Here is a 20068-nt window from a genome sequence, read left to right as displayed (position 1 = left end):
GGGGGTGAGGGAGGTTGGGGGTGAGGGGGCTGGGAGCGATGAGGGAGGGACATGGGGGCAGGACGTGTGCAATTACACTTGTGCAGCATGCACACTAGGGCACAGCGTGAAGCTTGGCCCTGGCACATGGATGGCGCAGCTGCAGAGTCCTACTGCCCTGGCACTGGGGATAGACCCACTTGGCCTGCCTAGGTTTGTCCTTGGTCTGCGCTGGCCTTTGCCCTGCTCGCTCCGCAGCAGGCAGCCTCTGCCCACCTCTGCCCGGTGCGCTGAAGCTGAGCTCAGGGGCACAGCCCATGACCCACAGGCTCCTGCAGTCACTTGGTCAGTGAGCAGCCAAGTTAGGCCTTAGTCCTGCCTGCAGTTACACATGGGAGTAAAGTCACGTGGTGTGAAACTGAACTGGTGTGTAGCTTTGTGGGGGGGAGGGGAGAGAGGGGCAAACTCTCTCCCAGCGTGTTCTTATCTGAGCACTTTGTCAGGTATATGTATGGGTTATATCTCAGCAAATAAAAAAACACTCTGCAGATGCCCAAACAAAGGCATTTCTTAATGAGGGCTGTTTCAGCTTTTTTTCTATTACTGTGTCAATGCTAGAACTCTTTTATTAAAAAAGTAAGAATTTCGTTATAAGAAGTTATTTTTCCATCACATGTATTTTCAAAACATCTGAATTGTTTTGGCTCAGACTGTCTCAGAAATAGTCACCATCTGAAAATTCTCAGCCTAGAGTGTGAACACTTTGGAAAGTTCTGAGCATCTGAAAAAAGGGTTAGAATACAAGTGCTTAGGGAATCCTAGCAGCAGTTGTTAGCTATCTAGTTATAGGAAACATTTCTTCACTCAATGCTGAGTCCAACCACTGTTTCAAGAGATCTTGTAGGTAGCCCCTTTTGCAGCTATTATGAACTCCTGGAAATGGAGTGAGGACTCAAATCCACTTGTGGAAACCAAGCTTCTTAAACATGGAGAGGGTAAACTGTGGGCTCTGATCTCTGTAATGTAGCTTTCAGGTTCCAGGGAAAACTCATTTTGTTCTTCTGTTTTTAGTGATATCACCCCTTTGCTAAAGGATCCTATAGCCTTCAGGACTGTGATTGATATTTTGGAACATCGTGTGAGGACACACTATCCACAGATCGACTTCATTGCGGGTGGGTAGCATGATAAATGTTTAGTGAAACTTCAATAAAATACAGTAGAGAACATTACTGTTCATCCATACAGAGATCGCATGGTAAGTAAAGGTCAGAAACAACCCCTTTAAGGAGGCAGGAAAGATGGTATAACATCATGGTATTGCAACATTATGACTGTTTATCATAACGTTTTATTCTGTACCAAACTATGTAACACTAGTGTATGGTTGTTTTATTTCTGTGCTGTAGTTTTCTGACATGCTGTTCTGAGCGTTGAACATACTCGATGAACATTTGGCAATAATTTCCTTTATTTAAAAAGATTTAATAGCAGTAAGCGGTGAATTAGCCAGTACAAGTGAATTACTACTCTGTCTTCCTTAGTCTATAACTTGCCTTTAAGCCAGGTCTAGTGTTCTATAAATAGCAAAGACACAAGCTGTTTCTCCATTTTCTGCTTGTCTCAGAATGACTGGCTACAGACCAACTATAGCTGTGCCTTGTGGAGATAACTGTTCTCTTCCAACTAACATATTGTTTAAGGACATGGAGAATAATAAGTATTGAATGGAAGAGGGGTGATTTGACAATAACCCGATGTCAGTGAGTCTAGTGGACTCTATTCAATTCTTAGTGGCTGTGATCATGTAAACCCATCCTGATGTGATACTGAGTTTCTGGCCCTACAGTTGAATTGATATTGAGACTTAATTTCTTATCAGTACAGATAAGAACCAGTTCACAAACTAATAGAGGGAGCTTCTAACATAGATACTGTGGAACTCCAGGTTCCAGGCTGCATTTCATAGTAAGTTTGTGTGAGAACAAACATACAATGCAAAGTAGGTGAGATTGCAAGTCAGTACAAATAGCTGCTAGACTCCCTGAGTACAGGAAGATAACAGAAACACTGAGCATTTGCAGAGAGAGTGAAAGCTGAACGGTTTCCCTTTGTTAACAGTGTTTTTGCTGCTCTGCTTTCCATAGGTCTGGATTCTCGTGGTTTCCTCTTTGGCCCAGTTCTGGCACAGAGACTAGGGATTGGCTGTGTGTTAATACGAAAAAAGGGGAAGCTTCCGGGTCCCACAGAATCCGTCTCATACACTCTTGAATATGGCCAGGTAATAGCCAGAAGAGAACCCTTGGTGGACACTGCTGTAATTGCTAATGTCTTGTTTGTTGAGATCACTGAGCTACTTTGGGGATGAGGATGGTGGTGAGATGAAGCCCATCTAATAATATTTGGTGCTAGAGAATTTCACAGCCACTGTAGCCCTTCTGGGGCTGGTGATGAGAACACAGCACTGGGAGTCAGGCATTCTAAATTCCATTCTGGTTGTGCCCAGTGACTAGTCCCTACATCATAGGGGTGGTGTGAGGCTTAAAATTTTGCAAACTATTCTGAGATCTTTGGAGAAAAGGTACTTAATTCAGACAGCTATTAGGTGGGGCTTGAATCTGAGTGTATGTATTATTAAGAGTACTGAGCATAAAAACTAAGGGCTGCTGATTTTCAGAGGAACCTAGTTAAAGGACTGACAGCAAGTCCTGTGCTTCTGGAGAAAGGCCAGTGGAAAAGAAAGAGGAAAAAAAAGGAGGAAATAAGGAGGGTTGCATGAAGATATCCATTACTTTTTCCCACTCTTGCTTGTTTCAGTAAATGCTCCAGTTAAATGCTCTTTTTTATGGTTTTAAAGCAGGAAACAATTATTGCACAGCAGCTGGGTTCATGCCTGGCCCTTATTGGAAGAGATATAGCATAGACTTGATAACTCTGCCTTAGCTAGCTAACTAATGCTGCCGAATACTATTGAGGCAAGCCTTCCCTTGCATAGTACAAAGTTCTGTGGTAGTCATAAGCATTGCATGGGTCAGTCCTTATGTAGAATGGGTTCATCTCTCTTGGAGGACAGAGAAAAGATGCTTCCATGGCTGGCTGCATATATATATATATATATAGACACTAAAGGGCTGAAACCGAGGACTTTCTGCACCAAAACCATAGGAGTCTTGACCATGCATGCTTAGGCCAGTGTATTACATACAGGAGTTCCAGTCCCATCTGGGCTGCTGTTCTGGGAGAGTTTATCTAACAAAAGGAATAGAATACACTATGTTAGTGTGCATGATTGGGACTCTGAAGATCTCCTTTAGCTCGAGGCCTGTGTATTTAGGTGCTGAAAGTCAGGATTTCATTATTGCTGATGAACGTGATATCTGCTTTTTGCTACACGCTAACATTTTCAAAAGCAGTGCTCTATAAAGTGAGACTAGAACAAAGTTGCCTTTTCAATCCTGCAGGCTGAACTTGAAATCCAGAGCGATGCCTTGGAACCGGGAGAGAAAGTGGTCCTCGTTGATGACCTGCTTGCAACTGGAGGTAAGAGCAGTCGCTTAGTTAAATCTGCTGCATGTGTAGTTGTGCTGTAACTGGCATTGCTCATTCTATCTCAGGGTGTTCTCTGCTGAAGCTGCTTTGAAGAGGACAAAATCTCTTTGTAAAAGTGTCCTTGTGACTTTATGGGGAGAGGGATGCAGCAGTTAGCCAATTGGGGTTTATACTGTGTCTGTCTGAATTACTGTACTATAGTACCTGAAATCCCTGCCCTAAGGCCCGCCAGAGTTGAGCTTGGTTTAAAAAAAGGAAAAGCCAGGTAGGAATCCATTGTCTCATTCTTGGCTTTGCAATGCGCTGACACTTTCTGAAAATCGGAAGTTACCTGCTTGCATGCTTCTAACCATGTGATTAGCGATGGCTTAAAGTTGGAACTAAGACTGTGTGCCTTATCTGCTTGTAATACTTGGAGTGATTGTGTGTCTCTCTGCTTAATGTCCCTGTTGTGCAGGTACCATGTGTGCAGCCTGTGAGCTGATGAAGAAGCTGAAGGCTGATGTCCTAGAGTGTGTGGTGGTCATAGAGTTAAAATCTCTGAAAGGGGCAGAAAAACTGAAACCCTTCCCAGTCTACTCTCTGCTGCAATATGACTAATGAGCTTCAGATCAGAGAAGGTTGCTATGGTCTGATTGAGGCTGCCTTCTGAAGATCTGCTGCTGTTTCTTATCTTGATCAATTGTTTGAAGGCAACAAGCACAATTAACTATTTTTGGGTGAGAGGAATGGGAGGTGTGGATAATACGTTCCTATGTGTTTTATTCCATTATTTCCTTGAGAGACGATAATACTAACCTTGACTTCAGTTTAGGTATTGAACAAGTGCTATATCATAACTACTCCTGTTTATTTTCCAAGTCAAAGATTAAAACTTCCTTTTAGAGAGATCAGTGTGTAAATGGTGCTGCTAAGGGCAGTAGTGAACTAGATGGAGAACTGAGGTGATGCCTTTTGTGGGACCCATGTACTGGCTTTTGTTTTCAGCCAAAAATAGTCAGTACCATGCTGAGACTTTGTAATAGGCTCATTAGAAATACCAGAGATGGAAATGAATGATTATAAAACAGTTCAACATTGTATCTGGCTTCAGAAGATTGGATGCAGTGTTCTCTGCTTTCCTTTGGGACGCTGTGTGCGTTTGTGTTCCTTCCTGGCAGCGGAATGGGCTATTCATGTGGGAAAGGCAGGGACTGCAGATGGCAATGCAGAGTTGGTACGAATGAATCATTAGACCCACCCCTCCTGTTTTCTAAAGAAGGTAGGAAGCTTCTCCCCATTACAGCAAGGGCAGTTAGACCTCTCTTGTTCCAGCTCAATTCTGCTAAACTTGCTGCGCTGTTTATGCCCCCTTATTCTGGGGAAACTGACAGAGCTGAAGGTAGTTTTGAGTGGGGGAAAAAGTTGTCCTTCGATCTAAAAATACCATTTAGAAGCCTTTGTATCATTCCAATCTCGTGTTAGGTTTTGCTGTGTACTGCTACAGCTGCAGGTTTGGTGAGAAATGAGGAAGGGCTTTGAGATTTACTTGTGGTCGGGTGGAAGGAATCCATTTCTCTAGATCAGTGAAGACTAACATGGTATTGGGCATCTGTACGATGGCCTCTTTTACTGCATCCACATGCTTGGGTTACAGCTGTTCTGTCAACCTTGTGAACTGTACACATTGGAATGCTTCAATTTGCAATGCTAATGGAGCAGTGGTGACTTGTTCAATATAAGAAATGGGTGCAAGTCCCCAGCATGTCATGCATGTTTTGCATGAGATAGGATGAGCAACTTTTTACATGCTCCCTTCTATTATATATACAGTAAAGTTCCCTGGACTCTGCCTTTAGCCTCAGGTTCCAGCAAACTGAAAGGTTACTCAGAGCTTAGGTTGATACTGTTGTCTTCCCTCCTCCCCTTCCAATCAATTTCCTTGTTCCAAAATACCCTCCAGTATTGGCACAGCCTAAAAAGGGAAGGGAAAGTGGAACTATGCTCACTTTGAGTGCTTTAGCATGAGCTCTAATATTAACAGCATTCTAGTTACTATGGTGGACAAAGTTTGATAGGCAGATTTTTAGAAAAAAGACTCCTAAGTGCAGTGTGTGATCTAGCTATAACATCCAACTCTGTCACAAACACTTACAAATCAGAGCCAGGGTACCAAAATCTCCTTATGGATGAGAAAGGATGCTTTGGATTGTAACTAATATTTGTAATGGCTGTCTTCAATTGAATCTGTAGCTGCTTAGTAAATAAATATTGATCTTTTAATTCTCAAAACTATTCTGGTAGCAGGATGAAGTTGGGGTGTATTTCTCTGACCATTTCTCTTCAAGAAACCAACATCCCGTGAAACAAGCCATCTTGTGACTTCAGTGAAATTCAAAAGGGTTGGAAGTTGGGCCAGCCCAATTGCTTTACATGCTGAGCTGAACCTTTAACATATCTTCCTCCTATCTGGTCTTACTGAATTCTTCCCCCAGACTTGCCCTTTGAGCTGTCACTGGAAGATGCTAGAGAAGCCAACTTTGGGACTCGCTAATCTCACCCTCCTAGAACTGTAATATTTAATATCTAATCCTGCAAGGTAAAGAAAGGCAGTTACTTATTCAGTTCCTTGAGCGTACAGGGCAAGGAAACTGTTGCTTCCCCACAGGTTTCTGAAAGTGCACCTTATACATGGAGAATAGCTCAGGTGCCACATTAAATCACCCAAAAGACCCATGGAAAGCAGCTACAGCACAGTCACAAATATGTTGTTTGACTGCCAAAGCACGGCCCTGGCCCTGTGCAGTGCCAGTAACTGATCGCAGGCAAGGCTTGGACTGCACCCTCTCTGGCTTCAGGGCAAGTTTTTTATACTGAGATAGCTAACTTGAGTTACCTGTCTTGATTGTAAAATAGCCCTGTAGTTTTTACCTTAATGTAGCTAGTTGTGGCCAGCTCTGTCTCTTCCCCCTCGACCTGCTATATCAAGGTAAAAACTAGTGCCTTCTCATTAGGATTTTACAGTAAGAGGTAACGCCTCTTAGGTATCTCACTATAAAGAAAACTCTTTTTTCAGTGGAACCATGCCAGCCCCATAAGCGTAGGTGAAAGCTAGCTTTGTTTCAGGTTCTTAGCCTAGAGCACTGGACATCAGTCTTACCCTGGGGGAGGGTTTGAGTATCTCCATTTTGATAGAAGCAACATTGCTAATCCCCAAGTGGTTAAAAAGCATGCTCTTTATTTGCCTTTGAGCCTTTAGAGGTCATGTTTTCAGCTTTTTTCCCCCTGCACCTGGGAGCTATAAACTTGTGAAAGCTGAGATTTTCATCTGATCCTGTGATTTGAAGAGTTAGGATGGTAGGTGTTTTCCTTAAAATCCAAGAGGTGGCAGTGGTGTACAAGGGATTTGCTCAAGATCCTACAGAGGTGTATGTGCCAAAGTTCAGGCTAGATGTGATCAGATTTATCTGCCACATATTACTGCTGTTTCCTACTCTTAGTGAAAAGCAGCAAGTTGGCTTTGTTCTGTTACACAACAGCTTCTTTTGTGTCATTACCTAATGCTAGCTCCTGCATGTGCATTACCAGTCTGTCTACTGCAGTCATTCTGGGGGCAAATAGGCACCTTCTGAATCTGCTCCCTCAATCAGATGGGCCAGCCTGGCTGTAGTTTACCCAGTGTAAAAAACAGAGCTGCTCACCGTTTGTTCTTCTGGTATAAACGAGCAGTAACTCACATTCATGTCCTAGTACTTGAGGCAAGGAAGACTTGTTCCTTACCTGCACCTGTGAGGTAACTCCTCCAAGCAGTATTTGTATATCCTGAGGCCTTTTGAGCTGACAAACCCCTTGCTAACATAGACCTGGATGGCACCTCAGTGATGTATAAGCGCAGGGGTTTAGGGTCCACCCTCAGACTTACAGCATGGACCATCCAGAGCAGGGTTCCATCAACAGGAGCTTAATGTTCTATCAATTCACAACACATTTTAAAAGTGGTACATGAACCAACAGTTGCGGGTACAGAGCATTCTTCATTTGTGCTAATTAGATTATGCTGCAGTTGCCAAGAACTGTCAGCAGTTCCCTTCCCTTGAAGGCCTAACCTTTGAGTAGGTACCGACCCTCACACACTAAACTGTGCTCTCAGCCATGCCTGTATGTACAAAAGCTGCAGTCATTTCTCTGCAAACCCCTGCTCATTTTTTCCAAGAAGTCTCTTTGCATGAATTGAATTGGCTGACACCCCAACCCTTCCCTCCACTGGTAATTCACAAAGTTCTGCTGCCGAGAAGCCTCAGCACCTACAGCTGGAGTTAAGGGAGCCTCAAGCAGCCCACTGGCTAAGGCAAGAGCTTTCGTTAAAGCAGGGAGCACTGCTACTGCCAATCATTTAAAAGTTTAATACCAACACATTTATGTACATGGAGTTGAACACGTCAGAGCTGGAGTAGTCTGAGATGCACTCTCTCTCTCTAAAACAGAACAGATTAAAAAGAGCCCCTGGGATTATTTTTTTCCAAAGGAAATTCCATTTTTCTTATTTCTCGCTTACTAGAAATGGCATATGATCCCATCCACCCCCACAGCACCTTCAGCTAATGGAAGAAATGGATGCAAGTTGTCATACTGGAAACTTGTTCAAGGGAATTAAACATTACATCATTGTTCAGAGAGGGGGGTCTGGCTTATGTAACTAAGGCCATGCCAGCCAGAGATGCTCAAACACCCCTGCTCCCACTGTGGCCCGAGCACTTTTATTTGTTGTACGAAGTTGCCCATAGTAACGAAGCACTGAGAGCTAAAAAAAAGGGAGCAATTTAGGTAGGAAAGCCAAATGCAACCTCCTACCGGTGGAGGGCATGCAGTAGTGAACATAACATATTAGCCCTCATGTTTGCGGGCCAGGGGAGTTGCCCAGAACTGTGCCAAACGAACAACCCAAGATCAAAGAGGTTTGTCTACCTTCTCGGTTTCCTGTGCATAGGTAGAAACCAGTGAGGTCACAAGCAGCCCAAAGGGGAGTTCTCTGCAAGACCTTGAGAGCCCCATCTGTGCTACATTCAGAGGCACATCTAATTAAAATCAAGGTCTCACCCCCAGCCATCTCCCCCCACCCCCCAGGAATCAGAGCTTCTCCTCCTCCTTAATCATCCTTGTCAGTCTTTCCATAAGGACATTGAGGTCCATGCTCTTGTCCAGCTTGATGTAGGTGTCTTTCCTGATTGGATGGATGATGACCCAGTCAGGCAGCAACTCTGAGAAGAGGTGTAGGTGTTTCTCCATTTCACCTGCAGAGAACCAGAAGTGATCAGCAAGTTAGTTTCAAACAGCTTCTCCCAGCTGGCAGCCAGTGTATTACACATTGGGCAGCAGTTCTGGCTTCTGCTCCCTACCCAAATCACAGAACCATGAAGGTGAAATTCCTCCCAGCCATTGCTTCCGGGCTTTGAGTTTAGCCATCAATTACACAGCTGTGCTTGGCACTGCTGGTACACAGGGAAGCCCTATAAAAATATTCCCACACCTCTCTCCATCAGATTACAGCAGTTATTTTAGGAGTTTAGACTACCCCAGAGTTTCTCATGTCTGGGGGAAGAGGCTACAGAACTCACATTACCAAGCAGATGAAGTAGTGTCAGCTTCTACATTGACAGGCAAACTAGTCTTAGGGTGGGTGCAGCAGCTAGGCATTTTGGGGGAGCATAGAGCTGCCTGAGAAAGACTAGACCCTTCGCTTCCACCAAGATAGGTCTTAGGGAGACCACTGAAGGAAAACGAATGTTTACTATTGCTCCATTGACACTGTTCCAGGAAGCCAGCAAGACTAGCAAGCGGAGCATGAGTTAGAAGTGAGACTAGAAAGTAAAGGCTCTGTCCATAGGGATCCTCCAACTACGGCTAACTCCATGACAGCTTTTCAGCTAATAAAATGTAGTTGAATATGGTAGCCATAGCAACCCCTAGAGGTAAGTGGATATTATGGTACCCATTCAGTGCTTCCTAGCATTCAGCTATACCTCTGCTCCTGGGCTGGCAGGAGATGCTGGATTTTGAGACTCAGAACTCACTGTAGGCTCTTCAGATATCTTAGAATCTCACATGCCAGAGGCAAAAACCCCTCTCCCATCCCCCTCTATTACCAGATGTCATCGTGGTACGGTAGCTGTCGAGCATCCGCGTACATGCCACCTCCATAGTCAGCGCCTGCTTCTTCTCAGCCACGAACACATTGCGTAGGAGGCGTGCCATCTCTGGCAGCCGTGAGATCATGACAAGCCGCTCCTCCTGTTGTGGATTCCGGGTCATCAGAGCCTGCAGTTTCTGAGCCTCCTTTGCTCTGATCTAAGGGAACGGAAGTTAGTGGGGGTTGGGTCAGACACCCTCCAGACCCCCCTTGTCGGGGCCACTCCCTCTGCTGTCACAACCAAGTTACTCACCCTCTCTAGCAGGGCCTGGGACACCCCTTTCAGGGCACTGGAGGTGTTGGCCGTGGGTGTTGCTTTGGGGTCCTCATGCTTTCCTGGGCTGGTTTCAGCTGTTCTTAGAGCCAGGTTGGCAAGAGCCTTTTCCATCTGTTCACACGAAGGAGAGTCAGAGGTCACATAGGGGAGCTGCAAGGTGTATCCAGGGAGCCTACGCTTGAAGCTAGGGGTATGGTTCCCAACTGCCGATTAATAGTTCAGGGTCTTTGGTCAATAGCAGGGAAGAGTCTAACGTGGAGTTTCCTCCCCAGGGAGGAGTGGGTGCTTGAGTATTACTGCGACTGGGTCACAGGAGTACCAATGATCACGTAGATGTGAGAGGGCGTAACAAGTTCATCACAACCATCCAGTACTGGTGCCGTGTACTCCAGCCTACGCAGCTCTGTCCCTTACCTTTGGGGTCATCATGCTCCGGGCCTTGGTCAACACCTCCTGCGCCGTGGTCAGCTTGTCCACCTGAGGGGGCTGGGGCAACTCAGCGGGTATTATGTCTGGCACCTCGTCTACATTGAAGCGAGGGTGCCATCTGGTCAGCTTGTCATCTGGTATGACCATTGGGGGGCTGAGGGAAGCCATGAATGTCTGGAGTGAAAAGAGTTGTGTCAGACGCTGCAAGTCAGATACCCAATAAGAGATTGGTTGTGTTACCCTTGAGCTAGCCATTACCTCACTGCAGTGTTGTGCTTTTAGCAGAGTTTAGTCTCATGTGTCTATGAGAAACCAGACCCAGGAGATTCCAGGACAGTCTCTCTCGTTAGGAGAATCCCGATCCTTGTCTCAATGTTTCAGATTCTCTCCCCACTCCCTGCCTAGGATTCCACGGACTGAACGGTTTGGTGGTCCAACCACGTACTTTTATTTTGGATCCCAGGCCCCTCAGTTAAATGGATTCTTATCTCTGCCTCTAGATATCAAAAGTGTCTTGGGGAATCCCAGATCCCTTAGGGTCACTTGTTGGCTTTCACCTAAAACTGAGCATGATGGGGAGCTTCTGAATTGGAGATATTTTTAAGGAGGCGATTGCTTAGCTTCACGAAGTACAGGAGAACGCAGCACCCCCGAACAATAGTAAGGTTACAGATGGCTGCATGCACAGATGGCAGATTCACTCAGTCTGCATGGCCCGTGATCTATACCAGTCTCCCCATGATACCAAAAAACCCGAGCCATTCACCTTGTGATGCTGTTTGACAGTGTTCACCAGGTTCCTGCTGAATACCCTCCTGCGTTCCAGCAAGCGCGATGCTGACAGGTGCGGGCGGCCATCTACCTTCTCCTCTAGAGACAAGAGATGGTCCTTCATTATCTGCAGGTCCTGCAACTGGGAAAGCTACAGGGGAAGGACTGGCAGGAAGAGCTGGCTGCAGCACCCCAGATCTGACACATGCCATCACACTGCTGCAACAGCCTCCAGGGCACCAGAGCCCCTTCTCTGCTAGTCATGCTGAACTTGGTCATCTGCTTCAGAGCTGGCCCTCCGCCCCGGACTGCTATGCTGCTGCATCCCAGGGAAACAAACAGATCAGCACCTGGATGAATGCAGAGCACCAGTGTAGCCAGAACCGGGAGTGCCATCGACAGGTTATGTTCTGAGCCGGGTTTCAAAGGAACCCCTGGGAAAGACCAGCTTAGAGATCCATTACCAGCCGATAGTTTTACATGCCTGACCCACTGCTGGAACAGGTCAGAGCTGCTCCCCACTCTTCCCACGTTCAGGGAACCAGCCAGTCAGATTGTCTCAGTTCCGTCAGACACAGTGAACTCGTTTGGGGAAGGTTTCCAGAGACCCAAACATCCTTTCCCAACAAGCCCCACTAGGGATCGTATCAGAGAGAGAGCTTTGAGCCCAGCCTGCCAGCCAGGTCTCCTCCACAAGGGCTCTGAGCAGACAGTATGCTGCAGCACATACCTTCCCCCAGCACTGGCTCCACGGTGAGCTGGTAGCTGGATTTCTTCAAGAAACTGCTGAAGGTTGGGATGTTCTTCTCCTGGCGGAATTTGTACGAAGTGGGGTACACGGCTTTGATCTGACCCACATTCCTCTCTTCAAACTGCCTGTGGCATTGCAGGAAGAGTCAGAAATTAGGTAGCGGCGCTGACACAAACGAGCATCAGCAACAAGTGCTTAAACTCAGCAGCCTGATGGGAACCAGAGCAATGGGGGGCCCCAGGAATCAGTGACACCCATGTGACACGCGGGTACTAGCAGTCAGAGTCCCTGCCTGCAGTACATATGGGAGTCAACAGCAAGGGACAGAGAAGCTACAAGTTACAGAGCAAATTCTGTCCTGGGAAGTGGTCTGAGTACAAGTCCGGGAGCCAAGGGCTCTCCAAGTCTGATCCCAGTCTTGACATTGGCTTCCTCTGTGGCCTTGGGCAAATCATTGAATGTCTGTGCCTCAGGTCTGCTCTCGAACGTGGAGATAGTCCAAGTTTTCCCCTGGGATGGGAAATCGGTTTGTAAGAGGTACTGCAGGTAGAGCAGGAAGGAGTGAGAGTCACTCCACATGCTCTAGCCAAGTTTCCCTTGTGCCAGCATCACAGACTCCTCCCCCACCCACGTGGACACATCCAGCAATGCCACAATCCTCAGCTGTGCTGAGCCTGTCCTCATTTAGAGGGAAAAGGTTACAACCAGAATTTATCACAGGTAGCCAGAACAGGTGCAACCCCCTCCCCCGCAACCCTTCCCTGTAGGCTTCTCTAGGTCCCTCTGTGAAGGCTTGGGAAGTCTGCACAAGAAAGCCCCAGCCCTTCCAGTGCACTTGAATCCTGACCTTCTTAGATGCTGCTCATTGTGCATCTGCTTTGTACGAGGCACAAGACTGGAAAAGTTCACAGCTGTTCTGCTGCTGGCACAATTACAGTGAATGCTGAATTCTGAGTCCGACAGCTCTCTAGCAATTCCTCATCTATAGAGCTACCCGCCGGCAGGAGGAGGAGGAACTTACCTGTGCATTAGATCTTGGACACCCTGTTTGACCTTGGCAAAGGTTACAGTCTCAGAGCGATTGAAGAGCATCCCCACAATGGTGTCCATGCTGCGGAACATCTCTGCCAGTACCTTGTATTTATAGGGCAGCGTGAGACCTGGGGGAATATCCTGAGCAAGGGTGTGGAATCGCTGATAGGCAGGTGCCCTCTCGCTGATCGAAGGGAAGAGTGACCAGGAATTAGACCCACAACAAGTAGCTTCAACATGAGATTAACACCAGGTGTCTGTGAGCAAGTGTGTGAACAGACTGGCAGGTGGTTTGCTACTCAAAAAGGCGGCCAGTAGGAAAGCCTGCCAGTTTCAGATGTGGTAGAAAGCTCTGAGTCAGCGCTGCCATGGCGATTTGACGTTCATACAATCCCCAACCTCTGCCATCTTTTCCCTCTATGTTCTCCAAGGAACAATCCTGTGCTGGCAGGATGGGGATGGACTGGATGAGCTGAAAAGGTCCAGCTCAAATTCTGAGGCTGTGCTATGTATTCCAGTCTCTTTTCTTAGCCATCAGAATAGCAATAAGATATGTGTGAGTTTCATCCCAAGTTCACTATAGCACCTGTGTAGCGCTTTCCTCAAGTGACCCTGCTGAAGTCTCCCCCCCAGATTGGCACACTCTGCTTCAACAGAGAAGCCCACCTGCTTTTGCTGTCCAGAGCGTAGGCGGCAACAAGTCACCTCTCAGGGATCCTCTTGCAATGCCATGTTAGTGCCCAGGAGCGGACGTTCTCAAAAGTAGCCGCTCATTTTCAGCCATTTAGTGCTGGCGCACTTACTTGGGTGAACTGGGCAAGCAGGAGATGTTTGGTCTCGGAGTATAAAGATCCCATCTATGCTGAACCCCAGCTACTGGATTTTAATCATCAGAAACATGGATGTTTGAGAGACCACTGGAGAGCTGCAGCATTTTGCTACCCAAGTGCCTTGGGCTACATTCTACCTCTGTCTTGTGGGTCATAATTACCCTTCAGGAAACCCAGAGCAGCATTAGTTTTACCATCGCTGACTATGGCAATTAACTGGAACCCCAGGTCTACTGTCCCAGACTTTGTTTCAGCACCAGGTTAAACACACACTAAAGGTGAAGTTCTGATTCCAGCTATCCCCAAAAATGGCTTCTCACCTGGCTTCCGCGGTTGGCTCACAGGTCTCTTTGGATGGTTGCAGTCCAGATCCCTTCCCCTCCTCTGCCTTTCTGTTGCGGATTTTGGATTCTAGTTCCTGCACTTGTTTCAGGCGGCTTTTCAAGTCACTGCAGGTCTCAGAGGGGCAAGCTGGCAGTTTGGCTTTCCAAGTCAGCTCCTGGAGTCTCTGCAGGCGGTGTTTCAGCTCCTTGGATGAAACCTGGGATGGGGAGGGGGAAGGTAACAGATACAGGACTTTTAGGATGGAAGACTGTTTACAAGTAATGCTCGGTTGTTCTTCTGCAGGGTCAGCATAGCTCCAAGTGTCCCTTATACTCCTATACCATCATTTATTTAGCACGCAGGGGGCCAATCTAGGTACAGCCCACTTGCTGAACATACCAGGCACATGCTGGCATCTCAAGGACGACAGAATTGGGTTAGTGATAAGAGATTTCATAAGGGATTCTGTAGGAATTCTACCCCAACCCGGCTTGTGTTCCATTCCCCCTTGGTGTTAACATGCAGTTAGATACTGCTGCAGGGCTAAGAGTGAGGGGTTTTGTATGCACCATCAAGCCACTTCTGAGTGTGAGAGAGCAGAAGAGCACAGAGTTACTAGCAGAGCTCCGTTCCCAGTCTCAGAGAGAACTCATGCTCTTTCCATACCTGCTTAAGGCTTATGTTTCCCTCTAGTGTAGCCAGGCCAGACTGCAGCCCACTCTCTGGACCTGGTGAGAGGGTCACATTCACCAAGTTCTTCACATTCTTGTTAAGGGAGGACGGGGTTGGGGGTCTGAGGGCAGCACTGGAGCAGGGGCTGGAAACCTGCAACGAATTTGTTCTGTTAGAACATTTTGCCTTCACTGCCAAAGAGTCTCCCTGCTTTAGTGGGAGATAAACCTTCCCATACCTACGTGTCAGCAAGTAACTAGAGCTATAGTCAAAGTCAGATTTTCAATACCCAGTGAATCCAGGTCCAAGCCGTGTGGTGCAACTAACGGACAGCATTTGTTCTTTGACTTCGCCACCCCCCAAACACACACTTCGTAACATCAGCCCTGCACCAGCTATTACAGCCTGGGATTAGGGATTCCATCCCTGGCCCGGTCAGTCTACACTAGGAGCATTTTCAAAACGTTTCCTACACTAGTTCTGCTCCAACAAGTTTGCAACATGCGAAACCCTGGCAGAGATGGGCCACCAGCTGCCTCAGGCTGTTAATACTGAGTCCCTGCCCTTATCGAAGGGGATCTAATCTCCAGGTTGCACAAAATACCAGCAGCCTGTCTACACTAGAACTCCCAATGTTCTTAACACCAGTATGAGCAGCAAGGGAAGAGTCCTTCCTTCCTTCCTGTAGCAGGACCCCTACGAGCCCAGCAACTGGGGTTTCTTACAGACTCATTGCTCAGGTTTGTTGCCCGCAGGGATGTGCCCCGTTTGCTTCAATGGGGTGTGAAGTCGTCAGCACAAGAACAACGTTACGAGACACGCTGTTAATGGTTTCCCTGCGGATATTTTTGTCACTGGATCTTCAGCGCAGGTCAGGGGAGCAGCTAGGGCCCTGTTCGCAGGCAGCACAGCAGCGGGCAAGTAACACGCGGTACGGAAGGTCCCAACAGGGCCGCCCACTGTTCGCAGGCCTCAGACCCAGCGCTGCCCGCAGAGGCCCCGTTATAAAGGGAACCCAGATCTGCGGAGCCAAAACTGCCCCCGTCCAAGGGTCTCGGCTGGCCAAGGGCCTTCAGGGAGGTACCTACCGCCTCCTGCTCTGTACCCTGGGGGTCTTCATCTGCGGGCAGTACCAGCTTCTTCCTGGCCGCTCTCTTGCTGGGCTCCTGGGGCGGGAGCCTGGCTGGGGGGCCGGCGTTTCGCCCCGCTTCCAGTTCAGGGTCCAGTTCCTGTCTACACCGCTTTCTGCCGGTCAGTGTCCGTGCCGGGGGTTGTGGGGAGCTGGGATCGGGGCGCACCGGGGTGTGGGGGGAGGCCAACAGCAGCTGCTGCTGGGGGCTCAGGGGAGGGAGCCCGGCTGCAGCGCTCACCGCCGCCCTATCGTTATTTTCCAATCCGACCAGCTTTGCTCCCGGGCTGGCTTCTCGGAGGCTCACCCGGGGCTCATGGCCGCTCCCTGCTGGGATCCTCAGCGGGGTTAGCGGGGCTGCGGTAGGCCGGCTTTTGGAGCGGGCCGCCCGGCGCTTCTCCCCGGCTACTCCTCCCGCGGGCCGGGTCTTCCTCCGCTTCGTGCCCAGCGCTCCGTCCCGGGCGGGGTTTTTACTGTGGGAGAAGAAGTCGGTCACCCTGAGCTGAGCCATCCTCGCGCGGCCCGATCCGGGGGAAGGCCCCACACGTGCGTGGCGAGCCCGGCGCGCTAGAACGTTGGCACAGCCGCGGGTCACCCCGCGTTCCACCGGGCGCCGAATGTATCAAACTTCCGCGGGAGCCCCGCCCCCCGGCTGGCGCAGCTGCGCACATGGCCCCGCGCGGAAAATTGGCGCCAATTTTCTCGGAGAGGCACCGCCCGCAACCCGTCCCCACCCCTGTGCGTCTGCTGCCGGGTCTCCTGCCGCGGGGGAGAGCCCCCCCATGTGCCCGGCTCAGGCAGAGACAGGGTGTGCGCTGGTCCGTAGCATGTGCGGTGCCGCGGTAGGTATCACAGGCACATTGCAATCATTTGGAGAGGAAGGGTGGTGCAGTGGTCAGGGGCCAGGCTGGAGCTAGGGGAGATCTGGAGTCAAGTCTTTGCTCTGGCACAGATTTCCCCTGGGACCTTGGGCATGTCACTTAGCCTCTCCTTGCCTTGGTTCCCCAGCTGTGCAATGGGGATAATTAAATGGGGGGGCATTAAAGACTGTGAAGTGATCAGACATTCCAGCCAAGGAGGCCCCCCAGGCTGTACCCCCTCCCCCTGCTCCACACAGCCTGTGGACAGGCAGGCCTCTGTGGATTCTAGAGGAGATGGTGCTATACTTTGGTGTTTGAGACCTCTTCCAAGTGCATAGGGCATGATACACTCGGGCCAGGGAACAGATCAGAGACCTTGTATCCGGTCACTTTTCTACTTAAAAAGCGCAGTGTCTTCTGCTGTCAGGTGCCAGGGACATTCATGCCCTTTCAAAGACAAATATCTTCAGTGGCCTCGAGAGCGTGTGTTTGTACCTCCCACAGTGGGATGCGGGCCCATGGCCAGGGTTCCTGGGCCTACTAGAATACAAGAAAGAATAATAACAATTAATAATAGAGATAAATGAATGAATTGTATAACTAAGCATAAAAAGGGGCCCACTACGAGTTCATAATAAGGTTAGGGATGATCCTGTGAGACCTTCAGGCAATGGGGAAAGAATGCACAGAGAGGCTGCTGAAGCACACCACTTTGGCTCCTTCCCCCTCCACCAGAATTTATCCCTCCAGCTCAGAGCTTCCCTCCAAGCTTATCAGAGTTTCCAGCATGTCTGTTAGCAAACAGATGTGGGTTTCCAGTCAACACACGGATACACTTTAGACTTGGCTTTTTAATGGCTTGTCAGCATTACTAGTTCGTTTTGCTTCATACTCCAACCCTGAATTAAAGTTGTTGACCTAAAACTCGATTCCCCCTCAATGATTTAACATGTCATAACAGCCCCGACCTATTCACATTTTGCTGTTTTGCCCAAACATCCCATAGCAATTTAACAATATCCATTAATAAACCTCACAATATCCTTGTGAAATATAATTTTTTTATTTTTTACAGATTGGGGAACTGAGGCACAGAGGCATCAAAGGCCAACATTTTCTAACTTTGGTGTCTAAAGTTAGGCACCTAAATTCATATTTACGCACCTAAATAAGCAACCTGGTTTTCAAAACCACTCAGCTCTCACAGCTCCATTAACAATAAGGTTATGTTTACGTCCAGGACAGATTGGCCGAGGTCCTGGAGGTTTTTTGCCTTCCTCTGCAGCGTGGGGCACGGGTCACTTGCTGGAGGATTCTCTGCACCTTGAGGTCTTTAAACCACGATTTGAGGACGTCAATAACTCAGGCATAGGTTAGGGGTTTGTTACAGGGGTGGGTGGGTGAGATTCTGTGGCCTGCGTTGTGCAGGAGGTCAGACTAGATGATCATAATGGTCCCTTCTGACCTTAAAGTCTATGAGTCTCTGTCACAGAGTTGTGGAATCCATGACGGCCAGAGACCTCTTTGACATGCTCTGCTTCAGTCCCAAGAGCTGCGGGACTCAAACTGGCAGCCCGTGGGGCCCTGGCAGGGTTCCAACGACAGGCAACAGCAGAGACAGGAGGCCCCCTGCAAGGTTCCAGTGAGGGATGACAGCCTCGTGTGTGTGTGTGTGGGGGGCACCTTGGGTGAACGGCTGGGGATGTCCCATTTTCTTTTTGGGAAATATGGTCACCCTGCAGCTGTCACACAGCTCGGAAACCATGGAGCCGCAGCAGCAAAAGTCACAGACAGGTCACGGGCTTCTGTGAATTTTTGTTTATTGCCTGTGACCTGTCCGTGACTTTTACTAAAAAATAGCAATGACGAAATCTTAGCCTGAATTAACAATCCTCCAACAGGTCCTCGAGTAAATAACAGAAGTCAAGTCCTGTGATTTCTAATGCAAAACAACAACAAAATCCAAGAACAAACCCCTATATTAACAACAAAACTCTTTTGTTTTGATTTATAATCATGCAGAACACAAAAAAGATACCGGCACATTGTCCTTTGTGAATCATCTTTAAGGTTAATTAATCCATTCAAATTCCTTAGCTAGATCAATGTCCGTCAAATCTCTGGTGAAGGTCTGACTAGCTGTTGGACCCAACTGTGAGTCAAAAGATGCAAGGGCCAAGATGGCTAAAGACCTTGTCATGGTTTCAGAATCGAGTGTAACTATTAATGCCCCTCAGAGACCTCATGGCAGTTACCTTATGGTTCAGTCCAGAATTCTGCAAGGACAACTGGCAGCCAGCGCAAGGGGCTGAGAGCCCTGTGTGTGGGTAACTCCTTCCAGACTTCAGAGACTCTAGGAGGTGGACACATCTGGGTCACAGCTGTTTCCACATCCACGTGGCTATGATCTGCTTCCAGGTTTGTGTCAAGGTGAAGCCAAATCTGGGACGCAGCTGCTTCCGTGTCCAGCTGAGCTTGAGCCTTCAGGAAAGAAGTCCGTGATGCAGTGCGCAGTTCAGTGTTCTGCAAACATGTACAAGTCATGGCAATACTCCGGAGAATGCCCTTCCTCCCAAGGGATCCCAAAGCACTTCACAAACATGGAAATATAAACACCTCTGGGATACAAGATGGCAACCAGCCAGCTTACGGCACAACTGCAGGGGAAGGGAAAGTTTGAGGTTGACGACACTGAGGCAAAGTTTATGGGTTCTTAGTCCAGGAGGGATAGCTCAGTGGTTTGAGCATTGGCCCGCTAAATCCAGGGTTGTGAGTTCAATCCTTGAAGGGGCCATTTAGGGATCGGGGCAAAAATCTGTCTGGGGATTGGTCCTGCTTTGAGTAGGGGGTTGGACTAGATACCTCCTGAGGTCCCTTCCAACCCTGATATTCTATGACTAGGAGCCTGGGGCTCCTGGTCCTAATCCTGGCTCTGACATCACCTCTCCCTGCAGCCGTGGGCAGTCACTGCTCATCTGGCAAATGGGAATAATGTTACTAACCCACCAGCCCGGGGATTAGTTTGATTACACTAGTGCCCTAATTTAGCCAGGTGGTGTACAGTCCCTGTCCTGAAGAGTTTACGTTCTAGCGGTTATTGTCAATCAAAATCCCATAGCCCCAGCTAATAATGGATATGCCGTGTACTTGTGTGGAGGATATGCTCCTTAAATGAACACAAGCCAGGAAAGGCTGAGGGCTGGTCCACACTACGGGCGGGGATCGAGCTAAATTACACACCTTCTGCTCAGTGAATAACATAGCTGAATATAATGTATATATGGAGCTATACCTATCTC

The 20068-nt window shown here is 48.3% G+C and overlaps 2 protein-coding genes across 2 annotated transcripts; one reads left to right on the top strand and one right to left on the bottom strand.

Moving 5' to 3' along the window:
- The first annotated feature begins 94 nt into the window (after positions 1–94).
- On the top strand, positions 95–5802 carry LOC112122085 (adenine phosphoribosyltransferase-like). The gene is made up of 5 exons (XM_026663680.2): positions 95–192; positions 1051–1154; positions 2127–2260; positions 3441–3519; positions 3986–5802. The coding sequence occupies exons 1-5, from the start codon at positions 131–133 to the stop codon at positions 4126–4128; spliced, it is 522 nt and encodes a 173-aa protein (XP_026519465.1). The 5' UTR covers positions 95–130; the 3' UTR covers positions 4129–5802.
- A 2124-nt stretch (positions 5803–7926) lies between these two features.
- Positions 7927–16510, bottom strand: LOC112106324 (DNA replication factor Cdt1). The gene is made up of 10 exons (XM_024199497.2): positions 15869–16510; positions 14775–14933; positions 14105–14325; positions 12944–13138; positions 11902–12047; positions 11167–11270; positions 10386–10574; positions 9948–10082; positions 9651–9852; positions 7927–8798 (listed from the first exon to the last, which is right to left on the bottom strand). Exons 1-10 carry the CDS (start codon positions 16418–16420, stop codon positions 8635–8637), a joined length of 2067 nt encoding a protein of 688 aa, XP_024055265.1. The 5' UTR covers positions 16421–16510; the 3' UTR covers positions 7927–8634.
- Positions 16511–20068: the final 3558 nt, after the last annotated feature.

The sequence above is a fragment of the Terrapene carolina genome, unplaced genomic scaffold, assembly GCF_002925995.2.
Source record: "Terrapene carolina triunguis isolate 2854851 unplaced genomic scaffold, T_m_triunguis-2.0 Scaffold33891, whole genome shotgun sequence".
NCBI classification, from domain to species: Eukaryota; Metazoa; Chordata; order Testudines; family Emydidae; genus Terrapene; species Terrapene triunguis.
This window is presented reverse-complemented; position numbering and strand designations above follow the sequence as displayed.

What these genes read in the sequence shown, in the direction of transcription:
- LOC112106324 (XM_024199497.2), bottom strand. Translation starts at nt 16,420, where the DNA reads ATGGCTCAGCTCAGGGTGACCGACTTCTTCTCCCACAGTAAAAACCCC. An exon ending in AGGGTACAGAGCAGGAGGCG is followed by an intron (nt 14,934 to 15,868) that starts GTAGGTACCTCC and finishes AATTCGTTGCAG; the next exon opens with GTTTCCAGCCCCTGCTCCAG. An exon ending in GTCCAAGATCTAATGCACAG is followed by an intron (nt 12,048 to 12,943) that starts GTAAGTTCCTCC and finishes GCAATGCCACAG; the next exon opens with GCAGTTTGAAGAGAGGAATG.
- LOC112122085 (XM_026663680.2), top strand. Translation starts at nt 131, where the DNA reads ATGGCGCAGCTGCAGAGTCCTACTGCCCTGGCACTGGGGATAGACCCA. An exon ending in GACCCACTTGGCCTGCCTAG is followed by an intron (nt 193 to 1,050) that starts GTTTGTCCTTGG and finishes TTCTGTTTTTAG; the next exon opens with TGATATCACCCCTTTGCTAA. An exon ending in TGACCTGCTTGCAACTGGAG is followed by an intron (nt 3,520 to 3,985) that starts GTAAGAGCAGTC and finishes CCTGTTGTGCAG; the next exon opens with GTACCATGTGTGCAGCCTGT.